Below are 19,572 nucleotides of genomic sequence, written 5' to 3'. Positions count from 1 at the left end.
CCTTCCAATATCTTTCTCTCTCTCTTTCCTAACATTGAAATTTTAAAAAGTAGAAAGAGAAAGTGAAATCCGGATTTCGGAGCGTCTCTCGCTCTCTCTCTCTCTCTTCTCTGCAACTCAACTTTGTCCTCTTCGGCTCTTCCCTACAATACAATGCAATCCATACCCAAATGGCATTATTCACCGATCTCCAACCTCAAGAGGAAAGAAAGAAAGAAAAAAGGTAAAACAAATTCGAATTCAAAGTTTCAAACTAATCCTTTTTTTTTATTTAAAAAATCCCATGTATCTCCGGTACTTTCATAGTATTATTATTTTTTTCCTAATATTTTTCAATCTTAAAATAAAAAGCTTCTGTAAATCTGGATCGAGTTCCACTACTTGTGCATTTCATTAATTACTCTAGTTTTCTTTAATTCCAGCCTGGTTCTTCTCTTTGCAAGCGATGCCTGTTTTTTGTTCTCTTGCAGAGGATCTAATAAGCTGGACATCGTTTTCATTTAATTTTATACATATGTATTTTTTTTGAATAGCTTTTCAGTGATGAGAATTGGATTTTTTTTTTTGGTGGTACCAGAGCAGCATTTTTTGAGTAAGATGTGAAGATTCGGTGTGGTGGTTATGGGGTCCAGCAGTAGCAAAGATTCGTCATCGTCGTCGTCGTTGGCGGTGCCTCCGGAGGCTTCGGTGCTTCGGAGGACGAGGTCAAAGGGAGCTAGGGTTTTCCAGGCTTCGTGTCTCGGCAGGTCGTTTGGACCTTATGATAGCGACAATGACGAACAGGTGAGCTTTTTATTCTTTTATGAAATATTTTGGATCTCGTTTCTGTATATTTTGTTATGGTTTACTGAAGTTCCTCTTTGATTAGTATGATTCTATCTGGAACTGTTTTGTTGAGAGGTTGATAAAAATGTACAAGAAGTTTGGAATTCTAAGCGGGGCAGTATTTTGCATTTTATGGCAATTTTATGTCCGTTATTGAATTTTTTTGTTAGCAGAAAAAATGGATTTTTAAGATTTGAATTGCATAAGATGTAGGGATACGGATCAAGGTAGAACTTGAAGTGATTTATAAGTATATCTCAATGACTAATCCAATAATGAGTTTGGGCTTAAACATTAGGACTATTTATTTAATCTTAATTTGAAGTTCTTTTTCTTTTTGGTTGGTTTTTTGTTCTCTTAGAATGTTGCATTAGCATCTGTGATTTGTGATTTTTAGTTTCCTTTGTTTATTATCAATTATTTATTTTAAGGGCTGAAGTTTTCAATGGACTTAATTTATATCAACTCATGGTTCAGGGTTCGCATCACCGGAACAAAGAAAATGGGAGGTTGATTAAGGAAGCATGTACAGACCAAACCACAATGGAGTCTAATCCAGTGGATCATGAGTTCTATAGAAAGTTTAAAGCTCAACAACAACAGCCACCTAACGGAGTCCCTTGCATCTCTTCTGATAGTGAGCTTGATGAATGGGGTCAAGAGATTGTCACTGATACTGTTTCTAGAGCCGGTAGCAGCTCAAGCCGAGTTGCTTCAAGTCGATCCTTGAATTCTTCAAGTTGCTTCCGTTCCCGCTTTAATTTCTTTCCTGGTAATTTAAGCTTTAGACTGAGCAGAGCGGCTAGCTTGGGGTCATCAAGGTCCTATCCTCTTTTCTCCACAAGTCTAACAATGTCAAACACTGAAGAAGGGTTTCACATAAATACTGGTCCCAGCAATAGTTCAGTTAACAGAAATGAAACTCGACAAGGGAGTGACTTGCTTACTGCATGCAGCATTAATAGATCTCCCACACCACACTATGAAGATAATTCTGGTGTATTAAGATTAGACTCTTCAGCTTCCGGTCGTTCGGTTCATTTGCAGGATGATGAAGTTGTTCCTACTCAAGATGTGATCAGAAATAATGACAATACGGGAATTCAGACTGAAGTGAATTTGGTGTCTCCTAGGAACCGTACTGACTTTGAGAATATTGAAACTAGACCTCCTGAAAGGAGGATTGGGGCTCGAGAACCTGTTGAAAGAAGTGTCCGGTTTAGCCGAACTTTAAGTGTTGGAAGACTTCGTGATAGGGTTCTGCGGAGATCCTCATTATCTGATGGATTGTTTGGCCGTCTGCAAGAAGAGAGGGTAGGGACAGATTCTAGTCAGGGAAGTGGAAGACAGGTGTGGGGTGGTGCAACCAGAACAATATCAACTGACGGAAATGTTGAAACAACATCGACTTCATCCACTAGTCTTCAATCCAGTATGTCAAGCTCTAGGCTCAGAAGCCAAGATCGTGAGGTGGACAACTCGAGACCAAGAGAAGCTCGGTATCACGATAATCTGGACCATAGAACAGATTTTCTTGAGAGGAGAAGAAGAATAAGATCACAGGTTTTTGAACTTTGTGCATTTAGCAAACACGATATAGCTGTTGTCTAGTGATGGTGTGCACAGTCTATACAGGGCTTGTGCTGGTTTTGCATTTATCAAACATGATTTACCTGTCGGCTAGTGATGATGTTCAAAGTCCATAAAGGGCTTCTGCAGGGACTGGTCCATACTGTTTGACAGTCCCAACAAGGACATCTGTTAAGTCAAAGTTGACTGATGGTTGTGGATCCTGATTGCGGGATCTATGGCATTTTCTCTTACAAACAGTAAAACAAGACCAAGTGTTTTGTAAGAATTGAACAGACTGGATGCATAAGATCACCTGATCAGGTTATTATCAGCCTTGAAAATTTACCATGCCACTCTAGTTGTCTAACCTACACCCTTCTTGTGTGCTACTTGTGCCCCTTTGTTGTGTCGTTACTTGTCAGGAAATCCTTAGGTTTTAACTTGGATATACTCCAGTTTCTTTTCATCATGCCTTTACATGCTATCTGAGAGATGTAAAAGACTGAATTCTATTCTGCCACCATGCAGGTTCGCGCACTTCAGCGATTGGGAAGCCGCTTTGAGAACTTATCTGGACATGAGAGGTCGTGTATTCTGTCTGGACAACATCGAACAGGACATTGTTCATGTAGAATGAGCAATCGGGCTGCTAATCCTGATGATGACTCCAGTGCTAGAGCAAGCATATCAAGAATTGTTATGCTAGCAGAAGCTTTATTTGAGGTAATGCTATTATTTTTGAACCCTCTCATGTCTTGGATGATTACTTCCTTCCCTTCTTTCCTTCTTGGGCTATCTTTTGACAAAATTTCTCAGGCCTTTATGAAAATTAGTTGATTTTCTGTACCTATTTTAATTAGGTTCTGGATGAAATTCACCAGCAATCAGTGGTTTTGTCCTCCCGATCTTCTGTGTCTTCCATCGGATCTGTTCCTGCACCAAAGGAAGTGGTGGAATCCATACCTGTGAAGATATACATGAAATCGCAAAAACAGCACAACGAAGAGGCTGCACAGTAAGCATTATTTTTTTTTCTTTCATTTTCAGTTTAATGAAAAGCATTTGATTTTACTAGCTTATATTTTTTATTAACCCAACAAGGGTATTTTATCTACTTGAAGCGAATTATTTGCTTTCCCTGTGTTTTCATTTTTTAACTAAAATATTCTGTCTAACTCATGGATTTCATAGTTTATTTTCTTGAAATACCAAGTTGAGCAGTATCTGTACTGATTAATAATGTAAAAGTTCCCTTGGTTGAGCTCATTGCCTACATTATATTTCAAGTAATCATTATCACCATTCAAGTTCTTCCGAAATGTTTCAGAGCTTTTGATTCTTCATATCTTGCTATTGATGGGGGTCCTAATTTTGATTTATTTTGAATATCCATTATTTCTGACAAGTTTTGATGGAACACTTGGTCTTAACTCTAAGCCATCTATACCAAGTTTCTTTGTAATATAAAAAACTTCAAATCCATCCTGTTATTCATTAGTCCATTTTTTTCCTTCTTTTTGTTTTGTAAATTTAACCCGAACATGTGATTTAATGGTTAAAAAGCAGTATTCCCAATTGAAGCACGGTTTAATCTTACCTTCCCCCCCCCCCCCCCACCCAAAAAAAAAAAAAAAACCATAAAAAAGGAACAACTGCTTCCTTGCTATTTAACAGCAATTCAGTATGGCAATATACTGACCTTCAATCTAGTTCTTCACTTCTGATTTATTCCAAATGGGCCAGCAATGTTTGAACCTATGAAGGCTGTTATGTTCTTGTCTCTTTGATATGTACCTCCAGTTCCTCTGTACATCTCTCTCACTCATGCAAAGTTTCAACAAGTCTCTCCCAAGATATCTTGTATTGGCTACCAGATGTCAGAATTGTGATTTTTCTTTTGTTAGTTGCTGCTGCCCCCAATTTTATACTTCTAGTATGCCCTACAACCTCTTCACAAATGTGATCATCTTCAGATAAACTTTGATTTGATTGAATTTCCACTGCCTATATTTCATTTTATCATTCTCAATTTTTGATATTTATGTTTGAATTTTAAACGTGTAGAATAAATGCCATTATCTTCTATTATTAACTGACCATGTAAAGAAAGGTTGCTTCATACCTCCTACATAAGTAATTCGGCTCATTTCTACCCTGTTTCCCACATTCCAAAACTAACTGTTTTGTAACTAAGGGCTGAATTTTTTGTTTTTTACACTGAGTTGGTTGTGCAGGCAAAAGAGGCAGCCCAACTTGATTGGGACAAAATATGCTTAATTAGAGCGTCCATTGGGTTATTGGTTGTTGGGCTTTTAAACAATGGGTTTATATTGTAAATGGGCCAACTTTATGTTCCCAAATATGAGGGATTTGGGTTCTACATGTGATTTAGGTGTTATTTTTTCTTTCTATTTAGGAATTAAGGCTGGATTTTAGTCTATGTTGATTTTCTATTTTGTAAAAGAAATATTGAATCTGGTTAGAAACTCTAGAAGCTTTAGAAAGTTTGTTTTTTTAGGTTCCTCTGTTCTCAAGACTAGGAAATTTAGGAAATTTATAGGATATTGTCTTTTTTAAAAATTGAACCTTAGCAAGTTTTTAATTAATAAATATGCCCACTGATCAGCCATGTAATGAGTGAGCTTTGATTAATTGAGTGTTATTTTGAAGGATTGCAATTGGTTGAATGGTTTGTGGTTAGATTCCCAGGGTCACGGCCTGGTTGATTTGTGTGACAAACCTCAACAACCAGAACCTATTTCTAATGGACCACGATAGGATTCAGTAGGCTCCCTATCGTGGTCAGTCATCAATATATATGACAAAAGGTAATTGACTCTTAGTAGGAGACCTACAAAGAGTATATGTCTAATTACAAGAGGAAAGTAAATAACTAGACTTAGGAAATAACCAATACAATTTAAACACAACTCTACAACTAAACATAAAACACGATAGGGACACCCCCTATTGTAAGTAACCTTTAACACTTATCTTAACACTCCCCCTCAAGCTGGAGTGTGTGTTTGTGTGTGTGTTTTGTTGTATATATATACAATAGAACCAGTCTTGGACAGACTTAACAATCGTAGACGCCAGTGGTCACAAATAGAACTTCTTTTTGTTAGCAATGCCAACTCAAGCACACCAAACATCAACAACAATAATACAGAAAAATCTTCGTGTCAAATAAATCCTTACAGCAACGAACTAAATAAGTGGCCGCGAATACCGACTGTAATCCTAAATATATAGCATCAACAACAACATAATAAGCCCTTCTCAAGGAAGGCAAGAAGTAATCTTCATAATGAAGATAGATGAAATTGCAGCATAGGTTGCTGCGAACCATTGGTAAAAGTGCAACATAGGTTATTGCGAACCACTGATAACAACATAAGGTAGCTGCGAACCACAAGTCACAATATAAGGTTGCTTGGAACCACATAAAAGAATCTTGTTGCTGAAAACCACAAGTATAAATGTACAATCACCTTCGTAAGAAATGTTGTTGATGATGAGAAGCAGATGACACGAATTGATAATAATAATAATCTTCAAATATCGGATGATAACTTCGATCTCCCCCCCACGTGTAGCCATAGTACTAAATCTCTGTGGAATTTCGCTAATTTTGGTAGTTTCGACACTACTGAAACGAAATAGGAGGTGAAACATAAAAATGTACATATTTCAGTCAAAATTTCGCCGAAATTATGGTTTGTCTCAGCTAGAGATTTTCGGCGGGCATGGGTGAGGAGTAGGGCAAACACAGACTCTAGGGGAGGAGCTGGCCCAGGAGTTGAGGGGTCCACCACATACAAGCAAGGTTTGAAAACTCGGGTCTCGGTCCCTTGGAAAACCGAGACGAGTCATCGTCGTCGAGATTGTGCATTTTTTTTTTTAGACTCGGACCCCCAACTCGGTGGGTTTTACATGTATTTTGGGTCTGAAACTTGGTATTCAGCCTATTTCAGGCCATTTAAACACAAATGCATGCCCGGATTTGCCAAAAAACAAGTCCAAATATGGGTTTTTACTTTGGACCTTAGGTTCGTAGGCGATGAGTCATACTAAAACACCCTACTCTACACTTAATTTAGTAATACATAGCAACAAAGCCTTCAATTTAGTACATAGCAATCAAAACATTCAAATAAAGAGTACATTATATCAATCTTCTTTGAATTTGTTATATAAAATGTGATTGAGTAATGAAATCTTCCCCATATTGATCCACATAGAATTCCCATGTCATAGAATTGTTGTAGTGTTGCAATGGGAAGACATTTTATAGTATGACATGGGAATTCTATGTGGATCAATATGGGGAAGAATTCATTACTCGATCACATTTTATTTAACAAATTCAGAGAAGATTGATGTAATGTACTCTTTATTTGAATGTTTTGATTGCTATGTACTAAATTGAATGTTTTGATTGCTATGTATTACTAAATTATGTGTAGAGTAGGGTGTTTTAGTACGACTCGTCGCCTACCAACCTATGGTCAAAAGTGAAACTCATATTTGGACTTTTTTTTTGGGAAATCTGGGCATGCCATTGTGTTTAAATGGCCTGAAATAAACTGAATACCAAGTTTCAGACCCAAAATATGTGTAAAACCCACCGAGTTGGGGGTCCGAGTCGAAAAGAAAAAATGCACAATCTCGACGAGATCTTGACTCATCTTGGTTTTCCAAGGGACCGAGATCCCACTGAGACCCGAGTTTTCGAACCTTGCCGCCTAGGCGACCAAGGCGCCGTTCGAGCAAAGTGAGCCTGGACACCTAGTTAGGTAATATGGATATCCCTGCTCCCCCTAGTCCCTAGGTAGGGTACCTTTGTGATGTGAACATCTTGGTTCATTCTCTTCTGATGTGTGTTTACCTTTTGTCATCAAAGAATTTTATTGCCTTTTGCTTACCATCACCGATGATAAACTTGTGCAATTGACAATTATGAAAAGTCCACATAAGAGAATGATGTGCTTATTCTGGTTCACCTCTAAGTACATCAAACAACCTAAGTCTTTTAATATTCATGATTGTCAAAAGAGAAGATTTGGTCAAGAACATTTTTTACCTTTTTTTTTGTTTGTTGTGCGGTATGTCTGTTCATACTTTTCAGCCTCTTGTTGGCTGTTGCTCTTTTATGCCAAAAATTTCTCTCTTGATTTATCTATTCTCTCGATAGATTGTTTGTTGATTTCCATCCCTCCCACCAAGAAGACAAAAAAAAAATTAGTAGGATTTAGCCTTTTCTTTTTCTATTGGATAAATAAAGTATGTGTAGTCTTTATATATGTTTTTCTTATTTATATCTTTTTATGTACCTCATTTGATTCACAGATGTTATATATGCCTTGTGGAGTATGAGGAGGGAGATTGCATGCGGATTTTGCCATGTCACCATGAATTTCACAGCACATGTATAGATAAGTGGCTTAAGGAGATTCACAGGTATGCCTTGTGGATTATTGTATGTAGAATTTTTTTCCCTCTTCTAGGAAATGTAATACTCTTAAAGAAGATTGAATGAGAGAAAGCACTAAAAAAAAAAACCACTCAGGTTACTAGCCTGTATGATGTGTTCCCCTGTGTGAAATTCCTTTAGTAGTCTAGCGGAAGAGGCCTGGAACACTCTTGGGTAGGGATATTTGTACATCCTCATTTTTAGAGGATTGTTTATGATGTAAAGCTAATTTGCTACTATACAACTATGAATATAGCCCCAATACTTCAACAGTTTAGTGTTTCACCAATGTCCAGAATAAGAAAACACAACACCTGACAGCAAATAACAGTAGTGTATCCCAATCCTTAAGGTTCCCAACAATCTATAACAGTGACTAGGAATGAGACTCAACCATGAGAAACAGCCCACACAAGTTCTGGTGTATTGCAGAATGTAAGAAACAAATAACCAGAAACTGCTAATTATCTGAATTTGAAACCAACACTGTGGATGGGGATTATACTCCAGTCGAAAGTAAGACTCTTAAGTAGGGTTAAGTCTTCAAAATCTTAGCCTATTTTAATGGCTAGATGTTGAGTTATAAAGGATTTCTCGAATTAGAAACTGAAGTCCGAATTAGAAGCTCACTGGTTTAGACCAACTTAGCCAATGGATCAGCCTCAGATTGCAAGTGAAGCGTGGCCCTATGAAAGTTATTACACATTACACAACCAAAAGATGGACTTGAGATAATGGCTTGATCTGGAGCTACAAGTCCTCGAAGTTCTCTGCAAAAATCTCCTGTACTATGGGGCCACAAAGATAGAATTTTTGTTCTCAGGTTTTTTTCTCAACTGGAACTCGATTACCTGATCTTCAAAGGTCTGAACAGCAGTTCCAGCAATATTTCCAGGACTTCAAATGCTATTCAGCAATTGGTTGTCCACAGACCAATAAAATAGAAGATGAAGAAATCGATTGAAAGGAAAGAGGACGAAGGGAAGAAGAAGGGATAGGGAAGGGCCTCTCACCAGAGCTCTCTCATGGAGCCATTGACTCACACTCACTCAGCAAAAAGCATAGCTTTCTTTTTACTCAAATTGTTCCCTTTCTCTAGCCATTCTATTTATTAAATAACAGAGCATCTATTACAAGATTGGAAACTTTAGGGCCTCTTTGGTATCATTATTCATTTTCATTTTCTGACAATTTTTCATTTTTTCATGTGTTTGGTATCACTTTTGAAACTTGTTTTTATTTAAAATAAATGAAAACACCCCCAAAACGATATCTCTAGAGTCTATTATGGATTATGGCCAAAATCTATTTTTCCTTCATTTTTGTCACTCTTTAATGAGCACGTGCTCATAAGACCCAAATATGAGGGGTAAAATAGACATTTGGCGTTAAAATAGAAAGTCAAGTCCCTCCTCCACCTTTTCTTCTTTTCGTGAACCAGGAATCACTAAATCCAGTGGAAGACCAACATGCTTCAGTCGATCAAACTCCCTCTTTCACGCATGGTTCAGCCTGAAATTTCGGGTGCTCTTTCGTAACACCAGGACCTATCGATTCCTACCAAGCACCACCATAGTTGTTAAGGTGCCCAGGCGAACCAAGGCGATTTTGGGGGTTAAAAATCAAGGCGACTCCAAGAAGGCGTCGCCTAGGCCACACCAGAAGTCAAGGTGAGAGCAAGCCGCCTAGACGCCAAGGCGTCATCTAGGCGATACCTTGACAACTATGAGCACCACTTCAAACCGAGGTCGAAGCTCAAAGGATATTTACTGCAACTCAGATCTAGCACAATGACAGAACCAGATTTGAAGTTCTGGTTAGAACTTCCAGTGGTGATAAATCTCGACTCGAATCTGTGTTGAGTGAGTCGTTTCTATCACAGGATTGACTCCTTAAAATCTCTATCAGTAGAGATCAATGCCAGTGATTGGGGCTGTAAATCACATTAGAAAAGAGTGGGGGCTGGGTATGAACATAGCAGCAGCAAGGTAGGGAGAAAATAAGAGAAGAGATGAGATGAGAGAGGGATTTCAGAGGAGTGAAAGATACGCAGCTCTTGGTAGCAAAGTTATTAACCCAATTTCATTCAACTTTCTAAAATTCAGATCTGTCCTAAGTCTATTCTGAAACTGAAAGTAAGTATCAAAGTTAATCTATCCTTGTTTGAGTTCGACTATTTGATCACTGTAGCCAAACTGAAGAGAGAATCGAGGAGCAGAGAGGAAGAGAGATCGAGAATGAAGAAGAGAAAAGAGAGGAAAACTGGAACTTAATTATTCAGCCTCTCACAACCTGTTTATATAATAAAAGAGTTACATAGGTGAGAGGTTAGTTTCCTAGAACAAGTAGGAAAGCAAACCTCAGAATTAAAAAAAAAGAGAAGGAAACGAAAACATAGAAGGAAAAGGAAACAAAACTAAAAGAATAACACCCTTATAACGTGTAGGGTCTATGGAGAACCATAGACCCTCACACCCATGGCATCTAACACCCCCCCTCAAGCTGGAGCATATATATTGCCCATGCCCAGCTTGGTACAACCACGAACAAAGGCCGGCCGAAACAGAGCTTTGGTAAAGAGATCGCCAAGTTGATTAGCCGACGAAACAAACAGAGTAGAGATCAGCTTTTGTAACACAACAGTCCGAACGAAGTGACAATCAACCTCAACATGCTTGGTTCGTTCATGAAACACTGGATTACAGGCAATGTAAATGGTGGCTTGATCATCACAATACATCTCCATTGGTGATGACACGACAACTCCCAATTCTAAGTTCAGAAGTTGTATGAGCCATAGCTCGATATTCTGCCTCAACACTAGATCTGGCAATTGTAGTTTGTTTTTTACTACGTCAAGAAACAAGGTTACCCTCAACAAACGTGCAATAACCAGTCATCGAATAATGATCACTAGCAGAGCCTGCCCAATTAGCATCTGAATATCCAGTAATGCAAGTATGCCCTTTTTTTGATAAATAAGCCCCTTGGAAGAACGAACAACTTCAATACCCAAGAAATATCTGAGTTCCCCTAAGTCTTTCATCTGAAAGTGGCAGTGAAGGTAAGCTTTAACATCACTAATGCCTTGGGAATCATTTCCAGCGACAATAATGTCATCAACATAAACAACCAAGACCACAATCTTCTCCTGACGATGACGAACAAAAACAGAATGATTTGAAAAACATTATACAAACTACAAACCTAAAGTCACCAACCACTTTGCTAAATTTGTCGAACCAGGCTCGAGGTGATTGCTTCAACCCATAAATAGCCTTGTGAAGACTACATGCCTTAGTGGAAGCCTCCCCCTGAGCAACATAACTTGGAGGTTGCTCCATGTAGACTTCCTCATCCAAGTTCCCATATAGAAAAGCATTTTTGATGTCAAGTTGAAACAACGGCCAATCCAGATTAGTGGCCAAGGAAATAACCACACGAACAGAAGTGAGACGTGCCACGGGAGAATGTCTCAAAATAATTGACCCCATAGGTCTGAGTAAAACCCTTAGCAACTAAGTGGGCCTTAAGCCTCTCAATCGAACCATCAGATAGATACTTAATAGTGTAGACCCAACGACACCGAACAACCTCCTTGCCAAAGGGCAAATCAAGAGAGACCAAGTCTTGCGATCCACTAAAGCATCCATCTCAGTATCTATGGCCTGTTTCCACCTGGGGTGAAGTAAAGCGTTTTGATACCTGGTAGGAATATCAGGAGAAGCAATAGACAAGGCATACTGGCGGATAGCAAGAGGAAGATGGGAAACAGTAACAAATTGAGAAATAGGATATAGGACAGAAGCAGACCGAGTACAGGAGCGGATAGCTTTGCGGAGAGCAATGGACCGGTCAGAGGACGGAAGAGGAGGATTAGCAGGCGCAACAGTCGAGGTGGGGGGCGGTAGCAAAGATGGTCCCGGTACAACTGGAGAATCATTCACCTGGCGTCGCTGATAGACCTGCAAAGGGAAAGGATAAATAGGAATAGGTAAAGGTACACGGAAAATATCGGTGTCGACAGGACTAGCAGAAGGACCAAAGTAAGGGGTTGTTTCAAAAAAGGTAATGTCGGCACTAACAAAATACTGATAGGCTACCGAATCAAAACACCGGTAACCCTTTTGTGTGCGAGGTTACCCCAAAAACACACACTTAGTAGCACGAGGAGATAATTTGTCCAATCCTGGGCGAAGGTTATGGACAAAACAAACACAACCAAAAGTATGAGGAGATATATGAAATAAATGATCATCAAGAAATAAAATGGAAAAGGGGGAAACACCATCCAAAATATCAGAGGGCATACGGTTAATTAAACAGCAAGCTGTAAGAATAGCATCACCCCACAGATATTTAGGAACATGCACATGGATCATAAATGAACGAGCTATATCGAGGAGATGACAGTTTTTGCGTTCGGCAACCCAATTTTGTTGCGGGGTATAGGAACAACTAGTCTGATGAATCATCCTACGATCAACGCAGAAAGAAGAAAGTTCACTTTGAACATATTCTAAAGCATTATCGGATCTAAAATTTTTAATAGAAGTACCATATTGAGTTTGTATTTCAGAATAAAATTGTTTGAATACAGATAGAAATTCTGACCTGTCCTTTAACGAATATAACCAAGTAAGATGAGAAAAATCGTTCACAGATGTAACAAAGTAAGAAAAACCACATTGGCTCGTAATACGAAAAGGCCCAGATATCAGAGTGAACTAACGAAAAAAAGGAGGAAGTATGATTGACAGTCCGAAGAGGAAAAGAAGTCCGATGATGGTTGCCCAATTCACTCGCATCACACTCAATGTGAGATAGAGATTTACAGCTGGGAGCGATTTTGTGAAGTTTAGAAATAGAGACATGTCCTAATCGGTAATGCCATAACAAGGGAGAAACAATAGATGACGTAGCAGCAACAACTGGAGATGAAGATTCTTCAAAATAGTTGAGACCATCCTTCTCACGCCCTCCACCAATCGTCTGCTTTGTCTGGAGATTCTGAAAAACACAATAAGAAGGGAAGAAAGTAACATAACAATTTAAAGACTTGGTGAGGGCACTAACAGACATAAGACTTAAAGGAAAATGTGGAACATGTAAGACGGACTGTAAAGAAGGAAAAGAAGAAAAATGAACGGTCCCAAAGAGGTCACATCCGTAGAGGAGCCATCTGCAAGAATAACTTTAGTTGGATGGGTGCTCTTGTGGGAGTTATCAATTAGGTAGGATTTACCTGTCATATGAGTAGAGGCTCCAGAATCGATAATACAAGGAGCAGATGTAGTAGAAAGAAGAGTAGATGTACCTGTATGGGCTACTGCAGAAGATGGAGCACTAGTGTGAGAAGGTGGTTCAAGTTGTTGTAGACGCTTTAGTAATTGAAGATACTCATCTCAAGAAACAGGAGCAGATACTGAAGTGGATGCAGTTAATGGCTCATTCGATATGGCCTTTTCAGAAGATCCCTCAGAATGTGCAGTATTGGCAAAGTCAGGTTTGCCATGTTTGTTCCAACATTGGTCAACAGTATGATAAGAGGCGTCCACAAAACGTACACTTTGGTGGTGGTCTGTCACCTTGCTGTCCATGACCTCCACCACCACGTTCACGATTGCTTGGACCACCACGACTCCGATTAGAACCACGTCCACAGCTAGTAGTGAAGAGGGCAGACGTGCGTTTAGGAGGTGGGTCAGATCGTGATGGAGTAATGATCCTTTGAAGTCTGGAATAAGCCTCATCAGGAGAAGGGATTGCTTCCCCAATAAGGAGCTGTCCACGAGCAGATTGATAAGTAGAGTTTAAACCTGCTATAAACTTGGACACATAGAAATCCTCCTCGCGTTGCTGAAGGAGATCAAGATCAAGAGTCGACGGTTGATGCACACAAATTTCATCACGGATACCTTGTAAGGTATTAAATACTCGCTAAGAGATTTGTCATCTTGTTGAAGAGTGAATAACGTGGAATACAACTCATAGACTCGAGTTAAATTCTGTTCAGATGAAAAACGTCGCTTCAAAGCATCCCAGACCCCCTTAGCAGTGGGTTGAAACATAACATTGGTAGAGGGTTCCATGCTATTCCATGACCAAGTAAGTACTGTGTCATTTTCTCGCATCCGATCTTCAAACTCCCTGATAGTTGTAGGATCCTTAGAATCACCAATGTCAGGAGGATCATTCAGAAGATACTTTAACTGGCCACGGGCATTGATATACACACGGACAGCTTGTGCCCATAAGAGATAATTTCCAGCACCATTAAGTTTAATGGTAGTAATTTGAATATGAAAGTTGTCCTTAGCCATGTCAACACTAGAAGTACTAAGACTGTAGAAGATGAATAACAGAGAATACCTTGAAGGAGAATAGAGCGAGAAAACCAAGAAGTCTGATTCAATATTGAAGCAGAAGGCAACACACCAACCGAGAGCCTGGAGGAGCAGTAAACACACAAACCGAGAACTTGAAGGAGCAGATTGAGTTGAAATCAATCTGGCAAACACACAATAATTCTCTGATCTTCAAAAATTAGAATCGCAGATGCAGAGAAATCATAATTGTACATCAAAAACCAGAATCACAGAAGCAGAGAAACCAGAATTGCAGATCAGATTCCATGCGAACCATAATTGTAGATCAAAAAACCAGAATCGCAGAAGCAGAGAAACTAAAATTGCAGGTCAAACTCCATGCGTGAAGGAGAGACACCCTACTTGTCCTTACGTTTGTATCAAACTAGGGTTTAATCACACACAAGCAGCATAGGGTGCTGCACCCAACACGTGAAGCCTGTAATATCCTTCAACCTGAATCGCAGGATACCAAATCTTCTCAAAAGAGAAGCTCTGATACCATTTAGCCAAACTGAAGAGAGAATCGAGCAGCAGGGAGGAAGAGAGATCGAGAATGAAGAAGAGAAAAGAGAGGAAAACTGGAACTTAATTATCCAGCCTCTCACAACCTGTTTATATAATAAAAGAGTTACATAGATGAGAGGTTAGTTTCCTAGAACAAGTAGGAAAGCAAACCTCAGAATCGGAAACAAAGAAGGAAACGAAAACATATAAGGAAAAGGAAACAAAACTAAAAGCATAACACCCTTATAAACCCTTATAACGTGTAACCATAGACCCTCACACCCACATCATCTAACAATCATCAAGAAGAAGAAAAAAAAAGCGTCTCATGTTTTTCCCTCCATGTTAGGTTTTATTCTCCAGAACTCTCTTCATTTTTACTGTTTAGAGTTGATTTGGGAAAAAAGATAGGTGATGAGAGAACTTCTTCACCCATTTGTTCAAAAATGTAATAAAAATTATTTACACATAGGTAGTTACCAAACTTATTTTTCATTCTACAATCTATTATGTTTAGTAGTTACCAAACAGTTTTTCATTTTTGATCAAAATGGTTTTTAGTAATGATTTTTTTAAAATAGGCCAAAATGAAAATGAAAAATGATACCAACAAGAGCCTTAGAAATACAATCTGCTAGCCTACTCTAAGATCTATCTTCTGGAAACATTACAAATTAGAAACCAAGACTCCACTATTGCTAATACATAGAATGGAAAGAATGAAATTAGAAACTCCTAGGATGCTATTACAAATCTAAAAAAGAAAACTGAAAATAGAAACTCCGATAATATCTTCTTAGCTATTACGAGGAAATATGGAAATAAAAACTAGATAAATCAAAGATGTCCTAAGATCTTGAAACTCTTAAACTTCTCCCACACAAGCAGTCCATGGGGTCCACACCACTGTTCATGGAAAAAGTAACCTCCATGAACTGCATCACTTTAACTCAGAAATTTAGTTGTTTCTCCTTCTAAAGAGATCAGCAAATCACAAAGAAATAAGGTTAGCCAGATAAAGGGACAAGATCCAATATAATTCAGATTTCAGAGAGAAGTTCAACCAGATTTTTCTTGGGTAGGAGGAACAGTGGCAAAAAGAAAATGATATATTGTCTTTGCATCTTTGTTACATATGAATGAGATGGTTGAACTGTCAGAATTTTCTTTTCAATGACTGTCCAAATAAAGACCTGCACTCTGATTGGCTCCTTTTATTTTTATGTAGTCTTCGCTGAGATATTTAAGGGGCCAGGATATAGTACTTGACAAGAGAAAGGATTTTTTGCATAAATTGTAGTCCTTGGGACATTTAGTAGTGGTAATAGTGTCTGTATGTTCAGCTTATTTTCTATTATCTTCTATTAAAACTTTGTTAGTTATTCGGAGAAAAAGTTTGACTGAATTTCCTACCTCTGGAATGGTCTAACTTGCCAATCTTCTTCTTGAGATTGTTCTTGACCCTGCTAAGACTGGATAGAAAATCAGCTAATTTTGGAGTTTGCCAATCATTTAGATTGTCTAGAAGACTGGGTGCCCACAAGACAGAACCAGTGACCACTTCAGAGATATATTTCGCATTCCTCCTTCCAGTGACAATTCTGAACAGTTAAGAGAGTATTGGTTCATGCTTCTCCCCAAAACATCAAGCATCGTCCTGCAATTTCACCTTGTTTCCCTTACCAACGTTGAGATTTGAATTCAGCGAATTCTCTCCAAGTTTTTCGAGGACATTTTGATCATTTTTAGGAATTAGGATAATAATGTTCCTTTTGATGTGTGTGCTAAACTCCACCTGGGGAAAACAATCTTGATCTGCTCCTGATTTGACTCTCATTTAATAATGAATATGTTAAAGGAATCTTAATCATTTTAGAGGGAAGCTTTATCTTGATCAGTTCCTGGTGCCATGGGACTTGCACAACTTCCATTGCCTGCAGTCATCAATCTCCATATCACTTAATTGTTGCTGTTGGTGTAAGTCATTAGGATAACCTGATCAGTTCCACTAACCTGTTAGGACAGATTTGGGCACCTAACTCATCGGACAAAATTGAAGTGACTCAGAGTTAGAGAACAGTAGGGCAGAAATAAAGAAGATCAATAACTAAATATCCAGCCAAACGATGAAACTGAAAGAGTAGTAAAAGTCTGGCCTATATCTGCTGTACTTGGGGCTAAAATTTCATAGGAAACCAACGGTTAGATGGTGAGCAATGACTTGGTGGAAATAGAAACTAAAGCAAAACAGAAAACAAGGATGACTCCCAAGTTCCCTGTCTCGATGAACCTGCAATTTTGGACAAGTTTAGTCCCAATAAGGAGGAACAACATATCAAAATTTGGCTTGAACCAGCGGCTGGATTGGTTAGAATCCTTGATGGAAGTATGAGATCACGAGTTGACTGAAACTACTGTTGCAGGGACTGGAACTGAGAAATAGAGGTAGCAGAAGATGGAGTGTGTAATTACTGAACTAAGTCAATAGGAATGGAAGTAATAATGGTAGAATCCAACCCATGAAATTAGAGTTTCAGAATACCTTGGTAGTCACCCACACAGCCACATACTCCTTGACTCCTTGTATAGCTTGAAACTTAGAATAAGTGGAAGGGAAGCAAGGGGATATGACCTAATTTCATGACCTTGGCTTATCAGAGGCTTCACCACCTTGGGTTTGCTGTTGAATCATCACAGTAGCTGCATCTCATGAGGAAACACGATGTTTATGCCTAAATTATGGGGCATGGTTCCCCGTACTTGTATTTATAAATTTTTGAAGCATGAATACATATTTAGTAACTCTTTGTGTGTAGGAGAGATTTTACTAACAAACAAATGAAAAAATTAGTAATTTTTCTAGAAAAGAAATCTACTATCTACTACTATATAGAAAGAGAACAAAAAATTGTAACTCTTAGAAGCTATTGATTATCCACCAAGTAGCTAACATAGAAATAGAAACTAACTGTTTAATCCCATAGGACTTAAATCCCTAATATTGGGGCTTATAAAATTGGCTCATTACAATAAAGAACTCAAAATTACTAAGCTCATGGCGGTCAAATTAAGCCTAACTTAAACAAACCTGAATGATGGGTTCAGTTGGACCCAAAAAACTAAATCAAACCCATTTTCTCTTCTTGCTGAAATTCTAAATCAACTCTTCCCAACTTGAAGAAACTAGTTCTCGAGTTTTGGTAAGTCGAGGAATCAACTGATATGGTGAATGTCCAATTTTTACCACAAGACATACCCTGGTAGCTCATGGTAGCTAGGGATGAAGTCCTCAAGACGCGGTCCTTTCTCCTCAAAGAACTTGGGTGGAATCACGAAGTCGATGGGCACCTCAAAATCAATTTCAGCTGTAAAGGGCGTTTACATAGAATCCTCCGGTACGTTTGTGTCAACTTTCACATCGACCATGGTAGTAGAGAGAAGCTCCTTGCCCTCGTTAGTATCGCTTTCTTCCTCAGTTTCAGTGGTGGAGTCAAGACATATAAGGTTGACACCTTGAGTGTCCTCGCCATCCTCATAGCCATAATCAACATTATCATCAAATGGGTATGGCTTGGTCACCTCTGCTTCTTCATCCTCCTTAATAGTTGTTAGTAACCACTGCATTCAGCTTTTGTCGTATAGGGCAGAATTTCGCGACATTTCCCTACTGGCAACTGAAACATTTAGTATTGGGGCTGGCTGAGTCTGACGTGTCACAGCCTCTGTCTACTTCATTTACTTTGTTTTCGATGAACGGCTGTGATAGTCCCCCCAATAAAGGGTTGGTTCCAAACACGAATGTTGCACAATCCTATACAATAAACGTGTTACTACACTTTTTCCTTTCTAATTAACATCTTTTTCTTGGTAGTTGGGTGACAGCAGGTATTGGCAAGCATGTTGGGTCCTACCCAATGTGTTCTCTATTTTCAGTTGATATCTGTTTGAAGAACTTGGGATTTTAGAAGAAAGATAGGGAAATAGTCTGACCATATCATTTTTTTTGTGACAGAACAAATTTTCATGACCAGGAGTTTTCAGGTTTTTGTTAGTTATTTTTGAGCTAAACATATTGGGTCGTACCCATGTTGTTTGGTATACAGTCACAAGTGTTTCCTCTTCTTACTCCTAGTGCAGGTGTAGTTACTCAACAATGCATTATCTTAACTACTAGTTCTGGCATTGTAGCAATTTTAGTTCCTTTCTGAACCTTGATCTTGAATCGGAGCTCTTTAAGTATGAAAATTTGGTTGTCTATGACTGCAGGGTATGTCCACTTTGTCGCGGTGATGTCTGCAGATCTGATTCACAGCCTTTGCCTGTGGATAATTGAAGTGATGGCATGTGCCTAATTTTTACCCAAGGCGTCTCAAGTTATGGGGTTGGAGAATAGAACCAGCCCAAAGTGAAAACTGGACCAAAACTATCACTCCTTGATATGGTCCCTCATCACACCTAAGGAGCTAAGAAATTCCCAGTGGAGAGAGAGATTTGCCTTTACCAAAAAAAGAAAAAAAGAAAAAAAGAGAATTGCTTTTCTTTTGGACTAGGGAAATCTGTTTGTTTTTGAAACATGTTAAATGTAAAAAAGCCTTAGCTTTTTCAGATATGTCATATAATCCTGGTCTCCAATGTGAATGTTCTCCTAGTTGGCTGAGTGAGATTTCCCCTGGAAATAGCCAGCTCAAGTTCATGCTTCGAGAGTGAGATTTAATCAAAGGATGTGTACTCAATAGAATATAGTTCATTCTTTGAGAATCAAGATTTTACATATAACATTGAATCTTAGTGGGAAGCCAAATTTTAATTGAAAATTTAAGATGC

General features: G+C 38.7%; 1 protein-coding gene across 3 annotated transcripts; it reads left to right on the top strand.

Annotated features, from left to right (window-relative positions):
* Positions 1-30: 30 nt before the first annotated feature.
* LOC122646488 (E3 ubiquitin-protein ligase RLIM) lies at positions 31-19,236 on the top strand. 3 transcript variants are annotated; one of them, XM_043840052.1, is made up of 7 exons: positions 31-223; positions 578-783; positions 1,303-2,388; positions 2,926-3,120; positions 3,258-3,412; positions 7,750-7,860; positions 19,015-19,236. In XM_043840052.1, exons 2-7 carry the CDS (start codon positions 622-624, stop codon positions 19,079-19,081), a joined length of 1,776 nt encoding a protein of 591 aa, XP_043695987.1. In that variant the 5' UTR covers positions 31-223; positions 578-621; the 3' UTR covers positions 19,082-19,236. The 3 variants fall into 3 exon arrangements, with proteins under 3 accessions (XP_043695987.1, XP_043695988.1, XP_043695986.1); XM_043840053.1 differs by lacking the exon at positions 31-223 and having other exon boundaries at positions 389-783; positions 3,279-3,412; XM_043840051.1 differs by lacking the exon at positions 31-223 and having other exon boundaries at positions 393-783.
* The last annotated feature ends 336 nt before the right edge of the window (positions 19,237-19,572 follow it).

This window comes from Telopea speciosissima, chromosome 11 (assembly GCF_018873765.1).
Source record: "Telopea speciosissima isolate NSW1024214 ecotype Mountain lineage chromosome 11, Tspe_v1, whole genome shotgun sequence".
In the NCBI taxonomy this organism is placed as follows: Eukaryota; Viridiplantae; Streptophyta; class Magnoliopsida; order Proteales; family Proteaceae; genus Telopea; species Telopea speciosissima.
Note: the sequence above shows the minus strand (reverse complement) of the source record. Positions and strands in the feature narration are given on the sequence as shown.